This window comes from Gadus chalcogrammus, chromosome 1 (assembly GCF_026213295.1).
Source record: "Gadus chalcogrammus isolate NIFS_2021 chromosome 1, NIFS_Gcha_1.0, whole genome shotgun sequence".
Classification (NCBI taxonomy): Eukaryota; Metazoa; Chordata; class Actinopteri; order Gadiformes; family Gadidae; genus Gadus; species Gadus chalcogrammus.
The window spans coordinates 7,750,443-7,777,838 of NC_079412.1; the positions used below are offsets into that span (position 1 = coordinate 7,750,443).

At 42.7% G+C, this 27,396-nt stretch overlaps 2 protein-coding genes and 2 pseudogenes across 2 annotated transcripts; all 4 read left to right on the plus strand.

Moving 5' to 3' along the window:
• Positions 1-954, plus strand: LOC130379697 (uncharacterized; annotated as a pseudogene).
• A 1,569-nt stretch (positions 955-2,523) lies between these two features.
• LOC130379683 (uncharacterized) lies at positions 2,524-4,143 on the plus strand (annotated as a pseudogene).
• A 114-nt stretch (positions 4,144-4,257) lies between these two features.
• On the plus strand, positions 4,258-11,873 carry LOC130379691 (ATP-dependent DNA helicase PIF1). Its single transcript, XM_056586686.1, has one exon. It carries the CDS (start codon positions 4,266-4,268, stop codon positions 5,244-5,246), a length of 981 nt encoding a protein of 326 aa, XP_056442661.1. The 5' UTR covers positions 4,258-4,265; the 3' UTR covers positions 5,247-11,873.
• A 4,175-nt stretch (positions 11,874-16,048) lies between these two features.
• On the plus strand, positions 16,049-22,165 carry LOC130379678 (uncharacterized). Its single transcript, XM_056586660.1, has 5 exons — positions 16,049-16,177; positions 16,316-16,525; positions 16,632-16,844; positions 17,000-17,310; positions 17,411-22,165. Exons 1-5 carry the CDS (start codon positions 16,166-16,168, stop codon positions 17,463-17,465), a joined length of 801 nt encoding a protein of 266 aa, XP_056442635.1. The 5' UTR covers positions 16,049-16,165; the 3' UTR covers positions 17,466-22,165.
• Positions 22,166-27,396: the final 5,231 nt, after the last annotated feature.

The window sequence follows — 27,396 nt, forward strand, 5'->3', positions numbered from 1 at the left end:
ATGAAACAACTATCGATTAATGAATTACTCGATAATTTGCATCCCTATTTACAACCAATTAATATTGCACAAGAAATATTTGATCAGCATTTCGAAAGTGTTTTATCAATAGCTCCAGCTGAAGGAAACAGTCATGTTAGGCTGCTGACAGATGTTGGCAATGAAGCAAAATGTCTTCCAACTCTTTTCCCTAAAGGGACAGGTACATTCCATGATACACGGCCCCACAGGCTCACTCTCACTAGATACATAAACAAACAAATCCTAAATGCTGATGGGAGGTTTAGCAGCAACTTGGACTACATTTTCTATTCCCAATATTTATCTGAGGTCAATCAGGTTGTTTCCAATGTGTCCATAGCATTGAGAAAAGGTTACCATGCAGGGGAAACATTGGCTATAACTTCCGCCATGCTTTCAAACAAAGACTATGTACAAAATGTCTTAAAATGTGATCTTGGTTACAAGTTCCTTAAACCAATCAGAGGGACTCCAGTTTTTTGGCAAGGTGTACAGAAATATCTATTTTCTATCGTTCGTCAGCTTGGTGTCCCTACTTGGTTCTGTTCATTTTCATGTGCTGATTTACACTGGACTGAACTCATAGATGTTTTCATGAGAATACAAAACATACAGGGAAATGTCAACGACATGGATTGGTCACAGAGGTGCAATTTACTCAAAACTAATCCGGTTACTGCAGCAAGAATGTTCCAACACAGATTTCACACTTTCCTAAATGAAGTCATCAAGTCACCAGCTAACCCCATTGGTAAAGTTATCGAGACATTTTTTTGAGTTGAATTCCAACAATGCGTCTCACCCCACCCATACACATTGGCCCTCATTTATCAAACGAGCGTACGACAGAAAACGTGCGTAAAATGGACGTACGCTCATTTCAACGTTGAGCTTGGCATTTATCAATTTGAACGTGAGCGCAGGCTGCGATGAAATCTCACGTCAGGTCTGAGCTCGTGTACGCAAGTTTTTTTGGCGCAACATACGGGTATTTCAATGATGAATATTGCAGCACAAGTAGCCCATGTTCAACATCTGTATTAATTACTAAATAAATTGGAATTAGCCCAGCCGTTCAAACAATTACAATCAAGTCAGGCCTAATTAAAAACAGTATTGCTATGAAAATAATTAGAATGTGACAGGTGAAATGTTTATTCAGCTGTCTATATTAACAGGAGCTTTGCCAAATAGGTGGTCGTGTCTCAGCGATGGCAGATCTGGCTCTGTTAAGGACCTCAACGCACAGACGAGAGAGTTTTTCGAGACCGCGCCGATTTTTTTAAGGAGGGCGATGAATGGCTCTTGAGTCGTTTTCGTCTCCCAAGGCATCTCCTGATGGAGCTATGCAATGCTTTGGAGCCACAGTTAAGGCGAGAAAATAGGCGATCAAACGCAATACCTGTGCAGGTTTGCTCTACCTTGGGATTTTTGGCCACCGGGATCTTGCAGCGGGAGATCGGGACAGGTCTGCTATTTCCCAGCCAAGTATTAGCCGAACCATGCCAGCAGTTTTGGCAGCTATAATGTCCCTCTCCGAACGTTATATTAAATTCCCATATAATAACGATCAGCAAACTGGAATCAAACGGGATTTTTATGCTATTGCTAGGTTTCCAAATGTGATTGGTGTGGTTGATTGTACCCATGTGCGTATGAACCATCTATTAATGATTACGCGTACATCAACCGCAAAAGCTACCATTCAGATAATGTTCCGATTATTTGCGATGCCAGAATGTCAAATCCTGAACATGGTAGCCCGATGGCCTGGGGGCACGCACGATTCTTTTATTTTCCAAAATAGCAACGTTGGGCATCGTCTACATCAGGGCGCACTACATGGTCAGAGTCATCTCGGTGAGTTACGCTGCAGTCGCACTGCACCACCTCCCGTTTCTTGCTTGGCCGGCTTCACAGCCGCAACACGTTTTTTGGAGCTTCATGTCGGACCATTTTTTCTTCACCTTATTCGGAATTAAATAACTTTAACGGAATGCAAACAATAGCATATATGTGAAATGTTTTAAGCTGGATAACAGAAGTTGTACATTTAATTTATTATTTAATTAATTTAATTAACAAACCTCTTCCGTAGCCCGACGAACATTGGAAACACTATTCACTGCAACAGTTATTTCCTTCCATATAGCATTCTTTTGCTGGCCTTTAATGTCAGCTTTTAGGCTACCAAATAAAACCAGACGGTTCGCATCCACCAGTGACCCGAGCGTCTCCATTTGGGTCTCGGAAAAATTCCTCTATTTTACCGTTGGACGTTTCTCCATGTCGTAAAAGTTAGGGGCGAGACTTCTGAAGACGTGCTTTTATATGGGCGTGTTACTTTAATTACGATCGATCTCAGCCGCCGTATTTATCAACACCAAGATCCTTCGTACGCTGGGATTGGTGTGATACGAAGGTTTCGTAAATCTCACGTGGGTCCTATCGTAAGATGAATCATGCGTTCAGATTTGCGCTCATTTCTACGTTCGTTTGATAAATGAGGGCCAGTGTCTGTTCTGGGTGGAAAATGCACCAAAAATAGGAAAGAACAAAGACGAAGTCATAGAATTTATTGATAAATACATCAGTTGTGAACTCCCCCCTGGAACCGACGCATAACATGAAGTTGTTTCTAGCGTTCATAAACACAGCTCCAAACACTCAAAGAGTTGTAGGAAAAAAGGCACAACATGCAGATTTAACTTTCCACGTCCTCCAAGCAACCACACCTTTCTTTGTAAAAGTAAAACAGACGAAAACCAGGAGGTAACAGACGTTGATCCGATAGACATCTATTTGTTAAAAAAGAAAAAAGAAAAAGAGGTGGCTAAAAATGTCATGGCAAGGGTCAAACATGCTCTTTCAAATCCCGACCTAACCTTTGACACTGTGGATCAGCTATTTGCTTCCATTAACATCACACAGCTAATGTTTCAAAAAGCCTACCAATTGACAACAAATAAAAATGCTGTTGTACACAAACGCAACCCATCAGATGTTTGGGTTAATCAATACAACAAAGACCTTTTGCGTTGCTGGAATGCCAACATGGACATACAATATGTCTGCAATGCTTTTGCTTGTGTAGTATACATATCATACATCTCAAAAGCAGAACAAGACATGGGCTTATTGTTACAACATACACAAAATGAAAGTGTCTTTCTCTACAATCGTGAGGTTTCAGCTCAAGAAAGTTTTTATCGAGTTACAAACATGAATCTGAACGAATGCTCAAGACTGGTCACATTTATCCCTACTGGGGAAAATACTGTCAGAATGAGTCTCCCTCAGTGTCATTCAACGCAAAGCAGAACAAGGTGACACATCAACAGACCAAGTATGGATGACGAGCATAACTGACCGCTACAAAAACCGCCCCCAGGTCGCAATTTTCAATGATATTTGTCTAGCCACATTTGTTTCAAAATACAGAGTTGTGTACGGGAAAGAGCAGCACAGCAAAGGCTCTGTTAAACTGGAAAATAACACTGGCTTTGTTAAGAAAAGAACTAGGACATCTGATGCTGTTGTTAGATATGCTAGTTTCTCAAAAACCAAATATCCTGAAAAACACTACCAAAGCTTGCTACAATTGTTTTTGCCTCATTATTCAACAGATCATTTAAAACCTCCAACGTACAGCAGTTATGAGCAGTTTTGCAGCACCGGTTCCATCACTAACAGCAGCAATACAACGCAAAGTGTTAAAGAAGTTGTAGATTTGAACAGATCCATGTTTGAAGTAGAAGCAGATGAGCTTGACAGATGCCAAGAGGTTGCAGGGCACCATGGGGCTCAAGAGGAGGCATGGGCAGACCTTTGTCCTGAATCAGAGTTGGAGCGATTAGAATGTCAGGAGGAGATGACAAATAACAACGACACAAATCCAAATGAAAGAGAAACCATACCAGACTTGCAGTCGGACACAAACGCAACACTGTCTAAAGAATTTCCCACACAAACAATACAAAGAGCTGAAGGTCTATCCATTATGCGCACATTAAATGATCAGAACAGACTCAAATATTTTACAAAATCCGCACATGGTGCCTTGACAAAGTCAATGGCAAAAACCCTGACCCGTTTCGCATCATTTCACTCACATTGAGTTGACAAAGATAATGCGACAAAAAAACCAAGAGTTTGCTAAAACATTAAATCGTCTTTGAAAACACGAAAAAGGAGACAAACTTTATGAGCGAGATGAAGTCTTACTAAAACAACGCCAGACAGGCATGGGGGAACTGACACAGGACCTTCACATTTTCTCCACAAACAGTGCAGTACATAACATCACCATGTTACACAAGACAGGTGCGGATGTAGTGCAAATTCAAGCTCAAGATTCTCAGAGAAACCCTGACACAGGACATATAACAAGAAAAAGTAGTCCACAAACATTTGATAAACAAACATGCTTAAGCAGAACGTTAATTGTTGGTCCATCAGCTCGCTTTATGCTCATCAAAAATATAGATCTGTCAGACGGATTGGTCAATGGTGTATTCGGTACTGTTTGCAAAATCACATTTGATGGAAACAATCAGTTTCCCAAAAACATTTTGGTTAACTTTGATGATGACAAAATTGGCAGGAAACTGAGGAGTAGGTCTATATGCTCAGAGCCACAATTTCAACAAGCAACACCCATAGATGCTGTGGAAGACAAAACAATGACTGGTGGAGCTAGACGCCAATTTCCATTACGCCTAGCATTGGCCTGTACCATACACAAAGTTCAAGGTTTAACTTTAGAAAGAGCTGTAGTGTCCCTTAAAAATATATTTTCAGCTGGCCAAGCATATGTAGCATTAAGCCGAGTAACATGTGTAGAAAACCTTATCATTCAAGACTTTAAAGCCACTGCCATCTATTCAAAACCAGACATTGACATTGCCCTGCAAAAAATGGAACCATTCATTGCAACTCCCCCAGCAGAAATAACTTCAACTCTCAAAATATGCCTACACAACATTCAAGGTCTATGTCAACACATGGAAGACCTTAAACATGACCAGAGAATCTTGAGTGCTGACATCATTTGCGTGACAGAAACATGGCTGGAACAAAACACATCAGTCAATTCCATTGAGATGCCAGGTTGGATATTTAATCACAAACTCCGGTCCCAATCCTACCATAACATGACCCAATTCCAAGACTTGGAAACAGCATGGTGGAGTGGGCTCCTATCACAAAGACCACATCACTTGTAACATTATACACATGCCATGCAGTGACTTGGAAGCAGGGGCGGACTGGCCATCGGGAGGTTCGGGAGAGTTCCCGAATGGCCGAACGATTTCAGGCCGAGCCGGCCGGCCGTAATTCTTTTAGATTTTATTTTATTTTTTATTTATTTTTTATTATATATATTTTTTGTTGTAAAAGATGTAAAAAAAAATGAAAACGTTAAGAAAGCCGTGATTTGGGGTGGCCTGCTGCCGGATATTTGCTTACAGCGTGAAACTGAGCTCTTGCCTGACGGTGAAACGGGGCCGATGTATTGCTGTCAATTTAGAGGGGGGAGCACCTCCACAGTGTATGGGGGCAAAGCGAGCGGCCAAAGCAACGACCGAACGGCCCCTCCCAACTTGGACTGCTCCGCGGTCTGTCATTTCTGTTTGGCTCAGCCTGACACACGGCCGGGTCACTTACTTCTCGTTGATCTCACTGAAGTTACACAGAAATACGAAAATGTCAAAAAGGAAAAAAGGTGGTGGAGAGGAAAAAGAATTGGGTGGCGCTCAGAAGTTGAGGTTGAAAAGGAAAAAAAAATTAGAGCAAGACGCAGCCAAATGTGCTAAATTAACCAACCTTTTCCGTGGAGAAGCCAAGGTTGACGGCGACGCCCCTGTCAGCGAGACCAATGGTGAAGCGGGAACAGGACACAGCGGCATAGCTATGACAGGTGCACTAGCGAGCATGTTTGGCAACATATGTTGACTTAAACTAATTATGGAAGTACCAGAGACGTCGGAAAACTATTCATAATATTGTAATGACCACGGAAGAGGCAGTGAATGAAGTATTGATTAGAGAGCGATTTATTAGATGCCACCGCTAATAAACCATTGGAACACTTCAACACCGGTAACCACAGCAACGCACAACAAACCCCGGCCCGCCCCCATCTCCCAAACCCGTGTATGTGTATGACAATTTTTTTCCACTAAAATAATCGTATCTTGCACTATTTAGATCATTTTCAGCCTTGATTTACCTTTCTAGGCACATGCAATTTCTTATATTTTGTACATGGACAAGATTGCTTAGAAAATATTTCCCAGTGATCTTCAGAATATTCTAAACACATGCACATCCCAACATTGAGATGCAGTTGCAATGCACATATCCATGGATAAGGACTAGTTTTTATTATTTTACACCGTGGCAAAATTCTACGCACGCTATTCCCGCGGCCTCATAAAAGGCCTCTCCATCCCAAAGTCCCGGGCCAAATTTTTGTCCCAGTCCATCCCTGCTTGGAAGCCATCATGTTTGATGTTCAGCCTTTGAATTAAAATTACATTGTGCTGCACAAACCGCCATCATATAAACTCGCCTTATTCAAACACAATCTCGCTTTGGTAATACAACACTTTAACCAACTTTCAGGAGGAAAGGTAATTATGGGAGATTTCAATGACAATGCCCTTGTTTCTAAATCTGCAGAAAATTTCATGCAACAGCAAGGTTACACCCATATTGTCTCTTCGCCAACAACAGAAAATGACACAACAATTGATCACGTATACATTCGTGACATTAATCCCACAGATATCTAGGGCTGGCCTGAATGCCATTTTTCAGGCTTCGAATACTCGTTGGTTTTTCCGAGCGAATATTTGAATACTCGTTCCAGAAAAAAACACCATCAAAAACAACATTAATAATCCCTATATACTCCCTGGAACCGATTTAGACAGTATCTGCATATTTTGTTGAAGATTTAATAGCTTTTGAACGTTAATTAGTAGGCCTTAATAGGTTGAAGTTCCTTAGTTTTTCCCTGTGAAAGTGAACAGCTGTTGCTCCGTTCCAAATCAGCTGTTCTCTGCCATCTCAGCCCTTACGGGAGCTTTTCAATTCATCCTGGAACGTGCATCTTTTCAGGGAATTTGTACAATAAATCCATAACAAATACAGAATATTGATTGTCTTATGTGTCCATATTATATCCATTATATTGACAGGGTATTCCCAAGACGATCACGCTCTGCAGCAAGCCAGTCACAGTTGATTGGCGCGGCGCTGTGCAGCGAACGTAAACAAACAACTAAGCTAAGGTTTTAAGTATTACTTTTCCTCCAGAGCCCTGTTTCAGGTAGCTGGTTTTGAGGCAACCCCGAGTTTGTTCGCTCTGAGTTAGTCGAAACTCTGGGTTTTCCGTTTCAGGTAGCAGGTTCAGCGCAACCGAGAGTTACTTGCTGCGGCAACATACGCCGTGGACCTAACCTGCTCGGGAGGTGGTTAGACCTACTCTGAGTTTGTTGTCTATAAGGCTGAAGGCAGCTCTCCGACAGAAGGAAGTGTTAGAAATGGCATGTCCTTTTCTACGAGAGCCTGTGGACGTAGAGGCTGCGATCCTCAGAAGGAATCTCCGTGAGGAACGATTATTAAGACCCCGGTTGGATATACTTTATTTTCCTGATAATTTTCTTCACGAGTGCTATCGTTTTTCAGCGCAATCTATCATTTATTTAGACCACCTTCTCAGCCCCCATGTTAACTGTCAAACGCACCGGGGGCATGCTTTAAGTTTATTTATTATTTTTTTATCGCAATTAACGCATGTGCAGAATGATCCGCCCCGTGCATCCCACCCGCTCTGTACTACAGTCACTTCAACGTTGTGGCTTTCCCATGATCAGAGTAGCTGACTAACCACGGACCTATAACTGCTGCAAGTCAAGAAACTCATTTTAAGAATGCAAGGCAGAAAAGACCCTGGTACTGCTTTTAACCAGATGCTGTTCTTCTCTACATGCACATGCTCAGCATAATCGTCTGCATTGTTCACTGAAGTAAAACCCTTTGAGTAAACTGTTCAACAAAATAACTTGTCCCACCACAGCCCGTGTTCTAATAAAGACAATCTACTTATTATGAGGATTTTTTTATTTCCTGAAAGCACAAAAAAAAAAAAGTCATTTATATTGGGTATGTTTTTAGAGCAGGGAACAGTAGCCTATCCCAGTTTGCACCTCACCCACCTATAACTTATGTTCCAAAATTTGGATCTCCAAAGCATCCTTTTGCATCTTTTGAATTGTTACAATTGCATGGAGGTTGGTGAGGGCATCTGGTTCCAGTAGGGCGATGACGCCATCAGTAACTGGAAGAAGATGATTAGACAGTGCAATTATTACTTGAGCCAGAATATTGCCCCATCTAATTTGCAACGCGCTGGGTTGCGTGTACATATTTAATTATTTTGAATAACCAACCTCTTATACTGTAAAGGCACTTCTATCCTGGGGGGTGGGGGGGGATCAGAGGAGCTCCCCCCAGGGATGCCCTCAGCCACAGGACGCATACTCTGTTGGCTGAGGGCCGTCTCCTCAGCCTCTGTGAGAGCTGCTCGTGGTGGACCCCATCCAGTCTGCCGGGCCTCTGCATTTTTTCGATTTGCTAACATGGAGGAAAATGTTACCCTAATATTCAGTAAGCGCTATTTTGAAGACACATATATATTTATAATGCATTTTGCCTAGGTGTAGCCTTCTAATATATCTAAATCCTATTCAATATTGGCAGTGTTGGGGTGGCTGGGAAATGTACTACTTACATTTACTGCTTAAATATAGTATACAAATATATAATACATGTTGAACATAGCTGTTAAATTAGGTAGAGCAGGCAAAACAGCACAATTGATTTGATTTCAATTAAACATTAGTTTACCTGTTTAAACTATATTTTTGTACTTCATTTGCTGCCAAGTCCTCGTGGGGCAACTCGGGGTTGCGTAAATTGACACACACACACACATATACACACACACAATTTACATATTGAATAAGTGGAAGATATTAAACTTTCCTCTTATTTTATTTTATTTTACTCACGCATTGACTTGTTCAGCTATTACCTGCCAAGCTCTCTCTCGCGCTCTCGCTGCCGCAGCGGAATTTCTTTTTTTTTTTAAATGGGTAACTGCTCGGCATACACGATCATTAGAATTTCCAATTCCGTGGGGGAAAAGTAAGTGGATCTACGCTTTTGGTCCATGTTTGATCATGTTATCAGAGATCCATTGATGATGGCTCTTCATAGTCAGCAGGCACGCCCTCAACCCAGAGTGAACATACTCAGAGTTGATTAACCCAACGCTGATCACCTGTTCTGAAACCGAAAACCCAGAGTTGCTTTTCAACCCTGAACTCTGAGTCAACCAACTCAGAGCGCAGGATTAAACTCAGAGTATGTTAAACCAGCTACCTGAAACAGGCCTCAGAGATCCCGCTAATGTTGTGTTATAAAGTAAAGGGAAACAAGATATCTATTCTTCCTCCACCTCTCTCGCTTCTCTGATTGGTGTCGCTGACGCTTACTGTCCGTCCACACCAGAAGCGAATTGAGCGAACAAATCGCCGGAAGTCATTCACTTTCTATGGGCAAGAGCGACCAGAGCGACCAAAGCGACCAACGCTACCAGCGGCCAAAGTTGAGCGACCAGAGCGTCAAAAAGAAGTTGAAAACTTTTTAACTTTATGCAAATTACTATTATTCGCTTCAGCGACCAAACACTGACAGCCAATCGGAATGTAGACGCTTTTCGCTTGCGTGGATCCCAGGGAACATCGGCAGGCACTTTGGTTCCTACCTACCTTTATTCACTCACTGAACAAAATGTCGGCTGAAGTATTAATCGCGGCTGTAACTGGGCACCCGGTGTTGTACGAACCCACCCTTTTTCAGTTCAGAGATCGAAACGCCATAGTGGTTTGGATATCAAGTGATGATAAGCGGGAGTATTTATAGGCTACATCTAGAACGTTCGTATTTAAGCGGGAATCATTATAATTTGCTCTACATGCCACCAATCTAACCAACCAATCGCGTGTAGCATGCTTTAAACAAAACCAAAAAAGTATTTGAAATCGTCACATAAACAAACTAATCGACAAGACGAGGGATAAATGACAATGGATAAATCTCTTGTCTTTTATCCCTCTATTCCCCACTATTCACGGAGCCTGAGGTGAATAATTTTTAATTAAATAGTCTAGATAGATAGATAGTCAAGTCTTTATTAATACCAAACGACACAAATCGTCGGGAATCCATTTAGGTGGTTCGTCCCACACAGGACAGTAGCCTACAATACCACACAGAACAAGTCTGACTGGATAATACACACAATACATCACATTAAAACTAAACACGCGTTGATAGATAGATAGACAGAAAGGCCTAGATAGATAGATAGATATGTTCCATTATTTGCCTTGCGGAGCCAACCAGTCCTGTGCACGTATGCAAATTAGCCATGTGTCCCAATGTCTATTTGTTTTGAATGCGACGAATGAGTGCAGATCATGATTTGCAGATCCAGATCAGTGAAACATATTTTAACTACTACAGCACGCAGGGTTTTTTGTTCTCGGTTGTAATTAGCCTACATTTTAGGATTTTTTTTATATTGGGGGGAATCACTGTCCTACTTGTTGTCGAAGCACTTTATCGAACAAGCAAAACCGTCTCGGCAATATGGCCAAGGTGTATGGGAGAGTTCACTATTTGATATGGCTGTCTGTAGGGCCTACTAAACGCATACGGCTCCTTTAAATGCGTCTGCATAATTGAATTGTACGTCTTGAGCGACCAAAGCGAACAGAAAAATTCGCAGCGAAACTTTGTGAGCGACCAGAGCGTCTTTGACGCTTTGGTCGCTCCTGGTGTGGACGTACAGTTATAGTTTGCCTCCCTCGCTCTGGTAACGTCACGTACGTGGAAAAAAAACAAAAACAAAGCTCTGAATACTGATTTAAGCTTCGAATACTAATTTTCCGAACGAGTATTCGAATAATTCGGGCCAGCCCTACAGATATCAAAGTGCAAATTCTGTCCACATACTACAGCGATCATGAATGTCTGTTTAGATTTCCTCTATGCCAACTAGAGTTTAACCTGTATCATCTTGAAAAAAAAAAATTTATAGCACTACCCATGGTTGAGCTAAGCAAATCTGGATTACAGGCCTTTGCCCACTTCTAAACCATTAATGACAGTTAGAGGAACACCTGTCCTTAAATTTACTGCATTTATGTTCCTCCTTTTCTATTTTTTCTAAATAAATATTATTCATTGTTAACTTTTTAGATTTGAACTTTAAATTTTCACCCCATTTTATTTTTATGGATTTGCCCCTCTAATCGAAGCCATAGATATGTTGTCCCTTTTCAGCTTTTTTTCCCTATTCATCTATTACTTACAATATACAATAGGGGTACATTGATAAACTATTTGTTAATGCTTAGTTAATAACTCATAGCTAACTAACCATTTCTAAATACTTACGTAATGCTTAATAATCATTAACTAAGTCAAACTAACTGTTATCCTTAGTTAATGCTAAGATAAGCATTAACTAAGTAAAACTAACTGTTATGCCTAGTTAATGCTAAGGTAAGTATAGTTAACTAAGCATACTTAATGCCTAACCATCATTACTTAACATTAAATAGTGTTAAATACACATTAACAAACCATTAATAACATTACATAAGTATTAATCCACAGATATATGATGTACCCTCATTGTAGTGTGTTAGCCATGGATTTAGGTTACCTTTTTATTCAATCTTTAAAATACCATTTTGATTTGAAAACCCAAATATTTTGCCTCTCAAAACCCAACCCCTCGTCCACGTCGTGAGAGGCGGAAACAGTGTGTCTGTATTCCAGGTCCATCCAAGCCACTGTCTGAATGGACCTGGAAACATGCTGGCCAACGGGGCTCTGGTAAAGCAAACCTATCGCGAAAACTGCTAAACTAACTTCTCGCTACTCCTCCCACATTTTTTGCCCAATTGACACCAAACTTTGCGCACAACATTTTCAGACGCACACGAAAAGAAATCAGCAAAACTATTGATCTGACCATCGATGACGAAACGGTAGCGTTTTGAATATATGTTTCGCGTTGCAAATCAGTAAAAACAATTTTCTATCCGACCAGGGCCGTTGCACCAATTCCTGGGCCCTGTATACAAGAGGTACTGATGCGCCCCCCCCCCCCGAATTCCCCCTACCAGGGGGGTAGAGAACAATTGTTGAGGGGGGGGGGTGATAGAGAGCAATTGCTGACGGGGGGGAGACGTGGCCGTGTTCGACTCCTAACACTATGGGCTGGTGGATAATTCAACAGATTTTTTTTTTTTTTAATTGCCATGGGCCCCCCCTCTGCCTTGGGCCCCCCCACGACTGCCTCACTTTCCCCCACAGTCCGTCGGCCCTGGATCCGACCATCGACGACGAAACAGTAGCGGAAAACACATTTGGGGCTATAACTCCAACACAGAACCTCCCACAGTCAAAACCTTTATATCCAAAGGTTCACGGTAGCGTTTTGAATACATGTTTCGCATTGCGCCGGCGGCTTGGCCCCCCTCAATAACTGCTTGCAGTTCTAGTTATTATTATAATTATTGAACTGAAATGTATTTTCATATTTTGATATTCATTGAATATCAGCCATACAATATGAAGACACACTGTTTCATCATAGTAGACCAACAGCGCCCTCCATAATTATTGGCACCCCTGGTTAAGATGTGTTCTTTAGCTTCTAATAAATTCATTTTTTTTCTAAATAAAATAGGACCACAATGAACCAGGGCCTTTAATTCAAGTGCATTTATTCAGTAGGAAAAAAATCCCACATTAAGAAATAATTATTTAACATCAAATCATGTGTGCCACAATTATTAGCACCCCTGATGTTAATACTTTGTAAAACCCCCCTTTGCCAACAAAACAGCACCTAATCTTCTCCTATAATGTTTCACAAGATGGGAGAAAACAGAAAGAGGGATCTTCGACCATTCCCCTTTGCACAATCTCTCTAAATCATCCAGCGACCTGGGTCCTCTCTTCTGCACTCTCCTCTTCATCTCACCCCACAGGTTTTCAATGGGGTTGAGGTCTGGGGACTGAGATGGCCAAGGGAGGAGCTTGATTCTGTGTCTGGTGAACCATTTCTGGGTATATTTGGCCGTGTGGTTAGTGTCATTATCTTGCTGAAAGACCCAGTGAAGACCCATCTTCAGCTTTCGGGAAGAGGCCACCAGATTTTGATTTAAAATGTCCTGGTATTTCAACGCGTTCATGATGCCATGCACCCTAACAAGGTTCCCAGGGCCTTTGGAAGAGAAACAGCCCCACAGCATCACCGATCCTCCACCATACTTCACAGTGGGCATGAGGGGCTTTTCTGCATACTTATCTTTTGTGTTCCGCCAGACCCACTTAGAGTGTTTGTTGCCAAAAAGCTCCATCTTTGTCTCATCTGACCAAAGCACACGGTCCCGGTTGAAGGTCATGTACCGCTTAGCGAACTCCTTGCGTTTGCGTTTATGATTTTGAGTGAGAAAAGTTTTTTCCCGTGCATGCCTCCCAAACAGCCTGTAGGCATGTAGATAGCGCCTGATGGTTGTTTTGGAGACTTTGTGACCCCAAGATGCTACCATTCCTTGCACTTCTGTGACAGTGAGCTTTGGAGATTTTTTTATTTCTCTTACCATCCTCCTCACTGTGCGTGGTGGCAACATGAACTTGCATCCTCGTCCAGGCTTGTTTACCACTGCTCCAGTTGTTTTAAACTTCTTGACGATTCCTCTGACAGTAGATATGGGCAGGTGTAGGCGAGTGGCTATTTTCTTGTAGCCATTGCCTGATTTGTGAAGGTCGACACACTCGCTTACTTGAACGGTGTGTTCCTTTGTCTTTCCCATGTTGAAGAGAAATGGCCTCTGTGGCACGTCATATTTATACCCCAGGGAAACAGGAAGTTATGAATTACTAATTAAATGTTGCTACATACTGTGATCAACTTTGTAAACTACTGTAGAAATGACAGAAATACTTTAGTTACATTTATTTCCTAGGAATTGTTAGGGGTGCCAATAATTGTGAACAGGTGATTTTATGAAGAATAATTATTTCTTAGTCAGGGATTTTTTATTTCTTAAAATTCTACTTAAGTTGAAGGTTACATTTTTCTACAATTTTCAGTGTGAGAGTATGCTTCTGCAATAAAAATTGAATTTATTTTAAGGCTTTTAACACATCTTAACCAGGGGTGCCAATAATTATGGAGGGCGCTGTATGTAGGATAGTTTGCAAGGTTACATTTTAATGATTTTAATTTGCTTTGCTTTCAGGCAATGGTTCTGGGCACTTTGGCGGAGCACTCACTGCCATTCATAATGGCCCCTGTCATCGTCAACCTTGCTCGGATGCTGGCCGAGGACAAAGTGGCTCCAAGTCGCATGAAGCTGTCGCGAACATCAGCACAATATAAAATGGTTCACGGCCTGGGGAAGACATTCTCGGACCGCATCCTCAGCAACACTGGGAAGTTACCATTCTCTGTCAATCTTGATGAGGCCACCTCAAGGAGTGACAAAAAGGTAATAATAGTAATTTCTAGTATTTATACAGTGCTTTACACCTAAAGCAATTAAACGAGAATGCCAGCCATTTTTAACCCATATCGCTAGATCGAGGTTACCGAGTGCTGTCATTAGGAAAAATAACAAGAACATTTGGCACAATATTTACAGAGTATCAGAACAGCAGCTAAAGCGAACCTATGGGGACAGACATAACCGAAAGTGAAACTTAAGGATGTTGTCTCTTTATTTTTGCTACTAGCAGCACTCTGTAACCTCGATCAACAGGGATATGACTTAAAAACTGCAGACGTTCTCCTTTAACAATGGTCTTCTCATTTATACAGGTGCTTTCCATTTTGGTGAGCTATTATAGCCCAGAGAGGAAGGCTGTTGATGTGGAGCACCTTGGGTCGTTTGAAATAGTGAAGGTCACCGCAGCAATCCTGGAGAATGCCCAGGTCAAGTTTTTCACAGACAACGATATCGCGTGGTCCAACTTGGTGACCATGATGATAGATTCCTGTGCAGTGATGCGGGGCAGCAAGACGGGCCTGGAAACCAGAGTGCGACACAACCACTGCCCAGAGCTTCTAGATTTCGACGGGGACTCGTGCCATCACATTCATAATGCGTCAAAGAGATTTTCCAGTCCTTTCAACGGTCATCTAGAACAGCTCTTCAGTGACCTTCATGTTGATCCCAAGTGGGCTTCTGATCAGGTAAATTCATACAGGAGTGTATAGCACTTGTATAGCTCTTTTCCACCTTGACAGCATTCAATGGCCTGCTCATTAGGAACAATTTGGGTTTCAGTCTCTTGCCCAAGGACATTTTGACATGAGGGAATAAGGAGACAGGATTTGATCCGCTGACACTTTGGTATTTTGATGGCCATTAGATTGCCTTATTATTGTCCTCTGATTCATGAATATCATATGGGACTGAATCATAACTTGAGACATGTGTTCCGTTTGTCAGCGGGCTTACCTCCAAGAGATCTTTGAATACATGAGCATTCCTGGATCAACTCCATAGAGATTCGGTGAGCATCGTTGGCTGTCATGTTATGATGTTGGACTCAGCAATCAGACCATGCTTCCTAATTACAAGGTCCTGTACTTTGGGTTCATAGATAAAGAAGAGAAGGCTCTATACAAAGAACCTTGGGAACAACTTTATGCTGCTCACCATGTGAGTGAAAAGGCCCAGAGGTGCATTCAGTCTTTTCACAAGGACATCAGCGGGAAAGGTAAATCAATCCATTGCGGTTGTAGATTGGCTGGATAAATTAATGGAAATATGTATGGTGTGTCAACATTGGCCTGCATGTTCACTATCTGACATATGCTTTGGTAAATCAACAAACAACAGCTTTGATATATTCTCAGGAATGACACAGCAGGGCAGAGACCGAAAGCAGCGGTTGGTCAAGAAACTGGCATGAAGACACCAAAACAGAGCTCCATCTCAGTGTCTACACAGGTGTCCTGGCTATTCTGAAAGAATACGTCATGGCATTCCAGGTATATTGAAATACTGTTTCACAACTATGTTGTATCATAAAGCTTGGATAGTTTTATTGTTACTGGCTGTGTCTTACTGTCTTGTATGGTGGACATTCATATCCATCTCTCACTTGCACAATATTACTACTTCCTCAGAGTCGTGACACCCTTGTGCACAAGTTGCATGACAAGCAGCTGCAGGTTTTCACCAACTTCATTGCATGCTTTGTGAAGCCAGAACACCTGCCACCAATCCCCAGGATCCTGGCAGGTCTCGAACTCAAGGGAGACAAACTGCTGCCTGCAAGAGACCTGTATGTGTGTCGAGTTGCAGATAGATTCAGACGGGAGCATCCTCAACACCATGTGAGTGGTTTAAAACGAGTTACCGGACTTTTGGACCAAAGCCATTTTATTGCCAATGATAAAGGAGCACAACTATACCAGTGTGTTATTGTTAATATTTATACAGCTGCTGAAGCCCTTCCTGGACCAAGTACTCCAGGCATACATCACATGTGGGGAATACCTGCTGAGCAAGCTGCCACAGGAGAGCATGAACCTGCAGTGCCTGTCTGCTGTTGACCCTATTGCAAGGGGGCACTCCAAGACTGGACGTCTGCTGAGACGACTTGCGGAGATGTTTACCCAGTTTCTCCCTGCTGATGTGGATGTTCAGCAAGAGGTTAGCTGGAAAATGCACTTCCCTAATGTCAGTATGCAATGCTTGTTTGGATGCTTTTGATATTTATTGTTGCCGTTTATTTCTTAACCGTATATTTTGCTGCTGTGGAGGTTAAATGTCCCTGGGATAATTAAATAATTCTTATCTTATCCTAGGTTCTCCAGTATGTCGTAGACCAGAGCCTGCGAACTTTCAGAGAAGGAGATGATGCTGTCAGCTGGTGGGCAGCTGTCTTTGAAACGGGAAGGTACCCAGGGCTCAGCATGGCAGTAAAGGCAGCATTGTCGGTGTTCCATGGGCCAACGGTGGAGTCTTCATTCAGTCTTATGTCTGAAATCATAGACTCGAAAAGTGGCAGCATGAACATTTCCACTCCGAGTGCCATCCAAACTGTCGAACACACCTTGCTGACCCGGAAGCAGACTGCAGTGGAGATGTTCAAAAGAGAAGACCTTAAGTTAATAAAGTATGCTGAGTTTTGTTAAGTCACGCTCAGACTAGTGTCATTTGCATATTACAATCCAAAAAAAATCCCCCCGTGACACTGCCACCTTTTTTCCTCTGAGGAGTTTGCAGGTCTGCAGAAGGGCCCCCGTGTACACCTGGAAATTGTTGACATAGCCTGTCTTGCTCTCCGCCATCACCCACACCTTTACTCCCCACTTCACCGGCTTCATGGGGAGGTACTGCCAGAAGGCCAGGCATCCCTTGAACTTGACCATTGTCTCATCCACGGTCACAAAGCCATTGACCTCATAGAGATCCTGGAATCTGACGAGGAGGAGGTCCATGAATCCCTTAAGCTTTGTGGGGAAAAACGGTCTGTCTAGCTACTGGACCAGATAAAATGAGACGGAGAGGTAATAAAGTCTGTCGGCACGAGGACCTTGGATTTATTAAGTAAAGTGGCAACGGTTATACAGAGTCATAAAGCGTGAGAAATCGAATATGTCTAAGTCCCTAATCAGCGCTGATGGTTCGTCCGGAGCTTCGCCTCCGTGGAAGGTCTGCTTCAGAAGAAGAGGATGAAGAGTCCCTGTGTGGTACAGTTTTTATGCTGTATCCTCCTCTCGATGAGGTGTGTGCGTTTGAGGTGTGTGTGGTTCTGTGTGTTTTGGCTCCCAGGCCCTGAGAGAGCTTCGTAACAGGGGAGAGTTCCTCGTGTCTCCGGTGTGATAAATTAAAACGGGGAGTGCCCCCCTGAAATGTCTCGTGTGTGATAATTTAATGTGGCTCTCAGGCCCCTGGTGTGGGCAGAGGTATCTCTTGGTTCCTCCTAACGGGGAAGAGCTCTCAAAATGTCTCCTGTGTGATAAATTAATGTGGCTCTCCCGTTCTGGAGATGATACTGGTGCATTGTCTGAGTGTCCACCATCTGCCTGCCTGGGAGATGGGGCCTTCAGCTCCGGCCTTGACCTGACTATATATTATCATGTTTGTGTTGTTGGGTTAGAGCATGAGTTGACTATATTATAATGTGTCCATGTGATGTGCTCATCAGGCTAGGGTAGGAGTTAGCTATATTTATAATGTACATGTGATGTACTCAGCAGGTTATTTTTCCCAACAGCTTCAAGGGATCCCGCATTTCCATTACTTTGTACACGTCCCGCAAATTGAGATTTTGTCCCGCATTGTTATTAGGACTGGCCCGAATTATTTGAATATTCAAATACTCGTTGGGAAAATTAGTATTCAGAGCTTCGTTGTTTCACGTAGGGCCTACGTGACGTTACCAGAGCGAGGGAGGCAAACTATAAGCGACACCAAGCAGAGAAGCGAGAGAGGTGGAGGAAGAATAGATATCTTGTTTCCCTTTACTTTATAACAACATCAGCGGGATCTCGGGAGGAAAATAAATGCTTACTGAAATTCTAACCTTAGCTTAGTTGTTGGTTTACGTTCGCCGTACAGCGCCGCGCAAATCAACTGTGACTGGCTTGCTGCAGAGCGTGAGCGTCTTGCAAATACCCGGTCAATATAATGGATACAATATGGACACATAAGACAATCAATATTCGGTATTTGCTATGGAATTATTGTACAAATTCCCTGAAAAGATGCACGTTCCAGAATGAATTGAAAAGCTCCCCTAATGGCGTGTTCACACAGGCAGTTTTTTTATATTAAAAAACACCTGACCCGGGCGGTTTTTTACCAACTAAAAAACTGACAGGGTGGTTTTGTCAATTTCATTCTAGAGCAGAATGTTCTAGAGCCAACGTTGCAAATCGGTTACCGTATCAAAGTGGTTTGACTACGCTACAGTGTCAGTTACAATGTCGAGGATTAAAAAATTAGCCCTTGTTTTGGCGTTAGATGACAACGAGGATAACGATGAACCTTCCCGTTTGTGGGTGCATGACATAAACCGGGGACGGCAGCAGTACGGGGCGTTTCATAGTTTGATTCAGGAGCTACGGTTTGATAATGCACGGTTCAGTGCGTATTTCAGACTCGACAAGAGTCAATTTGAAACCTTGTTGCGCATCGTTGCGCCTTCAATAATAAGGCAAGACACCCACATGAGGCAAGCCATCAGTCCAGAGGAACGACTCAGCATTTGTTTAAGGTAAATCCGCAAATATATTTATAAAAAGGACTATGAAATCAGACGCATGTCTCGTAGCTTATTTTACTACTACTACTTAAAGCGCTTTGAGTGTGTGAAAAGCGCTATATAAATTGAATCTATCATTATTATTACTAGTAACAAGCAGGTAGTAGGTTACCTAGCAACAGGTCTAATGTAAGCTATGTTGTCTTGCCTCCCATACTCTTTGGTGTTGCAGAGCTTGTTCTCACTTTTTCAGCATACGTAGGCAAGGCAACTTTATTTACATAGCACTTTTCATACACAAGGCAGACTCAAGTGCTTCACATATAAACATTGTCATACAATAAAATAAAATAATAGATAAACATATGGAAAGAAATGGGTAAAATAGAAAGTTAAAAAGGCATTTTAGTATTAAAATAGAATATAAAGGCAAATTTAAAAAAGCTTTTTAGAAAGTGCAATGTATTTAAGATTTAGCAGAAAGCTAAAGCAAACATAAAAGTCTTTAGTCTTGTTTTAAAGGTGCTCAGAGTAGGCCTATTTTATATGTATAGCGTCCCTCGCTGGACAGGATGTAGACTGCTAGCATTACCTACCTGACTGTCAGGCCTGCAAATGAAATAGAAACTGCTATCTAACTGCTAACGGCTACAATCAAGATCAACAGGTGTATGCGGGCTTGCTCAATTGTTTCAGACTAAACTAAATATCACTCTTTGGGCAGGTATCTGGCAACTGGCGATTCATTCCGGTCCATCGCTTTCGCCTTCAGGATGGGTGCCAGCACTGTGGCAGGCATAGTTCATCAGGTCTGCACAGCTATTTGGGATTGCCTCCTGCCAGATTACATGCCTATTCCAGACAAAGCAGCGTGGAGAAAGATAGCCACTGGATTCCAACAGCTGGATTTCCCTAACTGCCTAGGGGCAATGGATGGGAAACACGTAGTAATTGAGGCTCCTCCCATCAGCGGCACTCTTTATTACAATTACAAAGGCACTTTTTCCATCGTCCTTCTGGCTGTAGTCGACGCCAGGTACTGTTTCAGGCTTGTTGACATCGGGGCCTATGGAAGAAACAGTGATGGGGGAACCCTCTCCTCCTCCGCTTTTGGTACTGCCCTACGGCAGAACACATTGGGTATCCCGGATGACTCCATCCTCCCAGGGGCAGAACATCTTGGCCCGATGCCTCATGTGTTTCTGGCAGACGAAGCCTTCCCCTTGCGCCGTAACATCATGCGCCCATACCCTGGCTACAACACTGGAGAAAAAAAAGTGTTTAACACCCGTCACCCTCACGTGCGCAGAATGGTCGAGTGTGCGTTTGGCATACTGGCATCCCAATGGAGAGTGTACCGTCGGGTGCTGTGTGTCTCTCCAGAAGTGGCAGAGAACGTGGTAAAGGCCACCTGCATGCTGCATAACTTTCTGAGGTGGGATGCCAGCACTACAATACCGGCTAGGTCATCTACTGGAACATCCACAGCTGAGCCATCACAAGGTCTCCAGAACGCACCTCGCCTTGGCACCAACAATGCTGGCAGAGATGTTGTGGCAGTGAGGGAGAAGTTTGCTCAGTACTTCATGTCTGAAGCTGGACGAGTTCCCTGGCAGGATAACATCTAGGCACAAACACAAAATGGTTGCACTTTTGCACAAATATATATCAGTGCAGTACAATTTCCATGTTCACAAATAAAAGAATGACAGAAAACATATTTCAGCACAACAAAGAAAACTTAAACGTTTGCATTATTTGCTTCACTTACATAAAGACACCAAAATTAAACATAATCATACTAAAGGCATACAATAAACCAACATACCTCGCTCCGCTTGCCAAGGGTGCAAGACGAGGGTAAATTGAGAGGGAAAAGTTGCATTCACCGGACATTCATGGGTCAGCTGTTAGCTTGCTTCATACGCTATTCACAGACATAAAACGGCATAGAGATGCGACCGGTGTAAGACAGATGAACTATAAAACTTACACACAAAATGTTTCAATATGAACCCAACATTTATATAACCAAAATACAGGCTTTAAGACATATTAACTTACATCTTCGACGCGACTACGCGCGAAACACGCATCGCCGTGAATGCTGCTGTGCGCCTCTAAAAGGGTACCGGGTGAGACGTAAACAAAAGGTTCCGGGGCGCAATACAGGTCTGTTACATAGGCCTTAAAAGAACCAACCAAACCAACAGTTATTTTAAGAGCTACCCAAAGCTTCTGCTTAAAAGCTAGTCCATTTCATCACCAGCAAACACCAGATGATGTGGTGAAGTTGAAGTTTTCTCTGAATCTTGGAAGCAGTACCACACCCATGAACGATAAAGCTGACATAAGTTTAAATAAATGTTTTATACCTAATAGAAATTGTGTGGCTCCTATGTATATCAAAGTGGGTATTGTAGTGATAAAACAAGATAAAATGTTTAATCTCCTTCAGAATATCTAATGTAAAGAAAGAGGTACAAAGCAGATGTCGGTGTTTAAATGTAATAATTTAATTTAATAATTTCATTCTCCAAATTCGATATCATAAAACAGTGACTGCATTCAACACTTTAGCAATGCCTGTTTGCGAGACTCCAACCTTGCCAGTGTGGGTGCAAAGCTCAGAAGGAAACGCTCATGCTCATTCTCCTCCTTAGCAATGGCACCTGTTGCTGGTAGGGGGTTATGGTTGCAGTGGCCTGCCTCTTCCTCCCTCTTTGAACTCTCATGGGCCCGAATTCCTGCTGCTGTTGTTGTTGAGGTGGTTGTGGGGGTGGAGATGGAGAGGGTGGGGGCCTAGATGAATGAGGTGGGGGCCTAGATGAACTGCCATTTGAAGAACCAGGCCCAGGTTGACTACTCATTGTGTCATCCAATGTAGTCTGTCAGGTAAAGGAAACACGGGACAAAACACAACATTACACAAAGCATAATTTTATTTTTCCTTCGCAATCCACATGATTAAACACAGGACATAGTCATACAGCTGAGAAGCTTCACTTATTTGATTTAGCCTACAATTATGAATTGGCCTGTTCATCATGGCACATTAGCTCAATCTCATCTGGTCTTACCTCATTGTTTTCACACAGTGCATTCAAAATGCTCTCTGCTGTCTGGCTTGGCTGGTCGAAGTTACAAACAGTGAGCCTTTCCTGTACATAAGGCTCCAGAAAAGATAGTATGTTGACATATTTCCAACTGTGCTTATGGCCTCCCTCCGATCCACTCCTCCTCTCCTTCATTTCCTTTCTTTCTTTGCCGTACTTGCCTCTAAGGTATTTCCATTTGTCACGGCAATCCTCCCCTACAGTGAATAAAAGTAAACAAAGGCTAGGATTAAGCCCTACCAAGACTTTCGCTAGCAGCTACTAACGCTTGCGTTGTCCGTATCAACAGCCCTCAGCTGTGCCCTCAGCTGCGCGAAAGCAGCGTCCCTAGCAACCGGACATCTTTGACATCGAGCCGATAAAATCTTCCTAATAACTATAAAACTAAAGATCAGACACAATCACTGACTAAAGATTATGCAAGTAAAAAGTATATTTCTCGCTAGAAATGTTATTAGAAACACGTTTCGGTGATAACTGGATAGTTTGTTAGGTGAGCAGATAAACATTAAAATTAATACTTACACTTATGTCCCAAAATCCCACCGATCGTCCTCCAGATACTCTCCTTGTGATATATGTTGTATAACTTGTTGGTCATGTCATATAACTCAACATGTTCACTAACAAGAACAACAAGTTGCTCTGTCGGGAAAGACTTCTTTGTTTGGGTCGCCATTCTTGAATTTCCAACGTTTTTCCTAGTGACGTAGGTTCTCGTTCATTGGTCAGCTGTCAAAAAACTGCCTGACGTCGGGTGCTTTTTCTTGGCGAGTTGAATTTATCCCAACTTGAAAACCACCCAGGGCCCCGTTTCCCGAAAGCGTCGTTAGCCTAAGTGGATCGTGAAGTGCGTCGAAAGGGCATCGTAGAGTTTTCACCGCGTTTCCCGAAAGCATCGTTGGTCACGAACGTCTTGAAAACGCTCGTAGCTAACGAGTACTCCAGGGGTGCTCGTAGGTACTCGTAGGACGCTAAGAGCATCGTCAGCTATAGCCTCAGTGGCGTCACCATCGGACATTCCGTATATTGGATGCGTTTTATTAAAACGCATTGCGCCTTTATGTTCTTAGTTTGGTAATTAATAAAGATTATTAATTAATTTATTAATAAAGATGTTAAAATGGCCAAAATAAAACGGGACAGTCCAGAAAATGTTTGCGCAGGCAGGGTACTCAAAATGTGTGAGAGAAAGTGGGGGGATTTGTGAAGACTGACATAGGCTACTCATAAAACGTAGCATAAAATAATATAAGAAAAAAAATAAAAAATAACGAAATTAAAGAAATTAAAAAAAATAAAGAAATAAAAAAAATTATAAAAAACAATCAAAGGAGCAGGCAAAAGGCTGGGATATGGTGGGGATTGGTCACGTTGACGGGAATGTTTAGTGACATGAGGGAGGTTGGAGGGGGTTAAAAAAAAGTCTCAATCACTATTCGACGCGCATGAAAACCAGCCGCGTAGTTATGAGGGAGGCCGTCCTCACACCGATCTTCCTCATCGTCCTCAACGTCCTCCGGTTCAAGCAATGCCACCCCAGCCTTAGCTGCAATGTTGTGCAACATAGCCGTCACACATGGTGTGAAGAGGAATTATTTCAGGGGGGAAAATGCCGTGAAACGCACAGTACATTCAGGATTAGGACTGATATATGTCGGTTTAAGCCTAATCAATTGTGTTTTATGTCTTTAGCATTCATATAATTGCAGTCTATTTTTTTTGTAGGCTACTCTGCTGTTGTCCTTGATGGGGATATATTTTAACCCTTTTTAACACAATTTTCCTGCGACATTCCTGCGTCTCCCCATCCTACGGAGCCCATTTCAGCACCGTGTCAGTAGACAGTTACAATCCTACGACGTCGTGAGTGCAGCGAATGCGCGTTCACGTTAAGAGGAGTTTCGGGAAACGCTCCAAAGAAATTGACGATGGATCGCAAGATCCATCGGGAGAATGATCGTACGAGCGAAGATCCATCGTTATCGGGAAACGGGGCCCAGAGCAGTGAAAAAAACCCGCTGGCAGCAGTGTTTTTAAAAGCACCCAGGATGTTTTTACAAAAACACCCTGTATCATAGGAATATAATGTAAAACATCCGCCCGCACCTGAAAAAAAAACTGCCTTTGTGAACACCCCCTAAGGGCTGAGATGGCAGAGGACAGCTGATTTTGTACGGAACAACAGCTGGTCGCTTCCACGGGGAAAAACTAAGTAACTCCAACTTACTTAGGCCTACTAATTAACGTTCAAAAGCTATTAAATCTTCAACAAAATATGCAGATACTGTCAAAATCGGTTCCAGGGAGTATATAGGGATTATTAATGTTGTTTTTGATGGTGAGTTTTTCTGGAATGAGTATTCGAATTTTCGCTCGGAAAAACCAACGAGTATTTGAAGCCTGAAAAATGGCAGTCTGGCCAGCCCTAATTGTTATTGACAGTCAGGCTCGATTTTTGAAGTAAGTGTTTTATAATCTGGCATTCATCAAATAGCTGTGTGTAGACGGCAGTGAGGGCTGTCATCAGGGAGCGGGCGGGCTGTCTGATCAGGTCAATGAAACTTGGACACGGACGCAGGTTAAGGGCACGCCCACCAACAAGAAACAATGCAAAGGTGATATAGTGGACTCGGTTAATTTAGCTCACGTTACCTTTGTCGAAGATAGAGCTCAATGCAACTGTTGCTTCCAAACGCCTCTCGCCAGGGTGGTGGTGGGAATTTGTGACAACTGAGCTTAGCGGGCGGCAAAGTGAACGCGGCAACCGGAAATATTACTATTTTTTCATGAAATAGGCTATGCTTTTGTGAAATTTTATAGGCTATATACAGAACGAAAAACAATGTTATTAACCGGTTTTGGGGATTTCAGAATAACTTTTCTGTTCCGGAACAGTTGAAGACCATTTGGTTTTCGTTTCCGTTACTCGTAAAATTCTGTTTGTTTTCAGTTTTCGTTCCTTGAACCGGTTCGGAGCCCTGATTTGACAGTTGACTTTATTTTACTTTATTTAAGCTAATGAACCCCATTTAAGCTAAGAGAAACATGTCTGTCAAAAAATCTAAAGAGGAAGGTTGCGAGAATAGGGCATTCAATGAAGAATGGAAAGAGAAATACGTTTTCATCCTACCTGTTTTTGTGAATCCAAAGCCCTTGTGTCTGATCTGCAATGAAGTTGTCGCTCTCTGCAAAGAGTACAATATCCGACGGCACCACGAGACTAAGCATGCTAACTTCAAAGTGACATTTCCACCCCAAACAGAGGTACGAAAGCGAAAAATTTAAGCACTGTCAGCCAGCTATGCAGTTCCAGGATCTTAGTCCGAGGCCTGACGGATCAACAAAAAGTCACCAGTGCGTCCCTTAATGCATCATGTGTGCTTGCACGGCACAACAGGCCGTTCACTGATGCTGATGTGTTCAAAGAGGTCATGGTGACCGTTTTGGAGGAGCTGGCTACGGACAAGTCCATGGATGGTATCATTGCTTCTGTGAAACAGGTGCCCCTTTCAGCCAGGTCCGCAACACGCCGCATAGACGCACTGTCGGATGATGTGCTTGGAGTGATTGTTAATGGCCTCAGTCAGGCCAGTTACTTCTCCATAGCGATCGATGAAAGGACTGACAACACAGATGTAGCCCAGATGTGCGATATTTTGATGGGAAGGAGTTCCGTGAAGAGCTGCTTTCTCTCATCCCATTAGAAGGACGCACAACTGGGGACATTATTTTCACAAAGCTGGAGGAATTGTTTAGGCTGCATTCACTATCATTTGATAAAGTGAACCTAATGGTGACAGACGGTGCTCCTTCAATGGGGGGAAAAAACAAGAGGACTGGTGAGCAGAGTAAAGGAAATTGCCCCCAAGATGCATGCACTGCATTGCCTCATTCACCAGAGTGTCTTGTGCTCCAGGCTCAGTGGTGAGCTGAAGGGGGTTATGGATACAGTTATGCGTGTCATTAATTTTATCAGGGGCACATCAACCACCCAGCATCGACTTTTCCAGCAACTTGTTGCTGAGTCACGAGAGGCCACATACGATGACTACACAACGACGTGCGCAGGTTGAGTAAAGGCAAGGCGTTGGAGCGCTGCCATGCGCTAGTGAAAGAAGTCCAAGCATTCCTTCAGTTGAGCAAGAACAGTTTATCATCCAACCCCCTTGCCCATCTGGATGACGAAAAGTTCCTGTCCAATGTAGCTTTTTTAGCTGATGTATTTGGCCACTTAAACATGCTTAATCTGCAGCTACAGGGTAGAGGCCGGACCATAGTGGACATGGTTGAAAAGCTGCAGTCATTGACGCGGAAGCTGGAGTTGTTCACAGAGCTCATCCACCACCACTCAGCACCCAGGTCCCTTAGATCAGGTAGCTTGGGTCTCCTGCACGTTCCACGCACTAGGCTGAAACAGAGGGGTGACAGGGCTTTTGCTGTGGCTGCCCCCCGCCTTTGGAACGAGCTGCCGCCTGCAGTCAGAAACGCTCCTTCCATCACCATTTTTAAATCTAGGCTTAAAACACACCTTTTCTCCCTGGCCTTTCCTCCCCTTTTGTGATATGTTGTTTATTTTATATGTTTTTATTAGGGCAGTCAAGCGATTAAAATATTTAATCACGATTAATCGCATTAATGTCATAGTTAAGTCACGATTAATCCTAAAAAAAAATTCTATGCTAAATATCCCTTGAATTTCTCATTTTAATGCTCTTATCAACATGGAGAAGTGCATCGGCTTGCCTTGTGCCAATGTTTTTTTATTGATAACATTGGCATATACTGATCAAAACAGGACGGTACAAAAAAAAAGAGCCTATAATGCAATTAAACGACGAACATACAAAGATATGCCTTGACCATATCAGTCAGG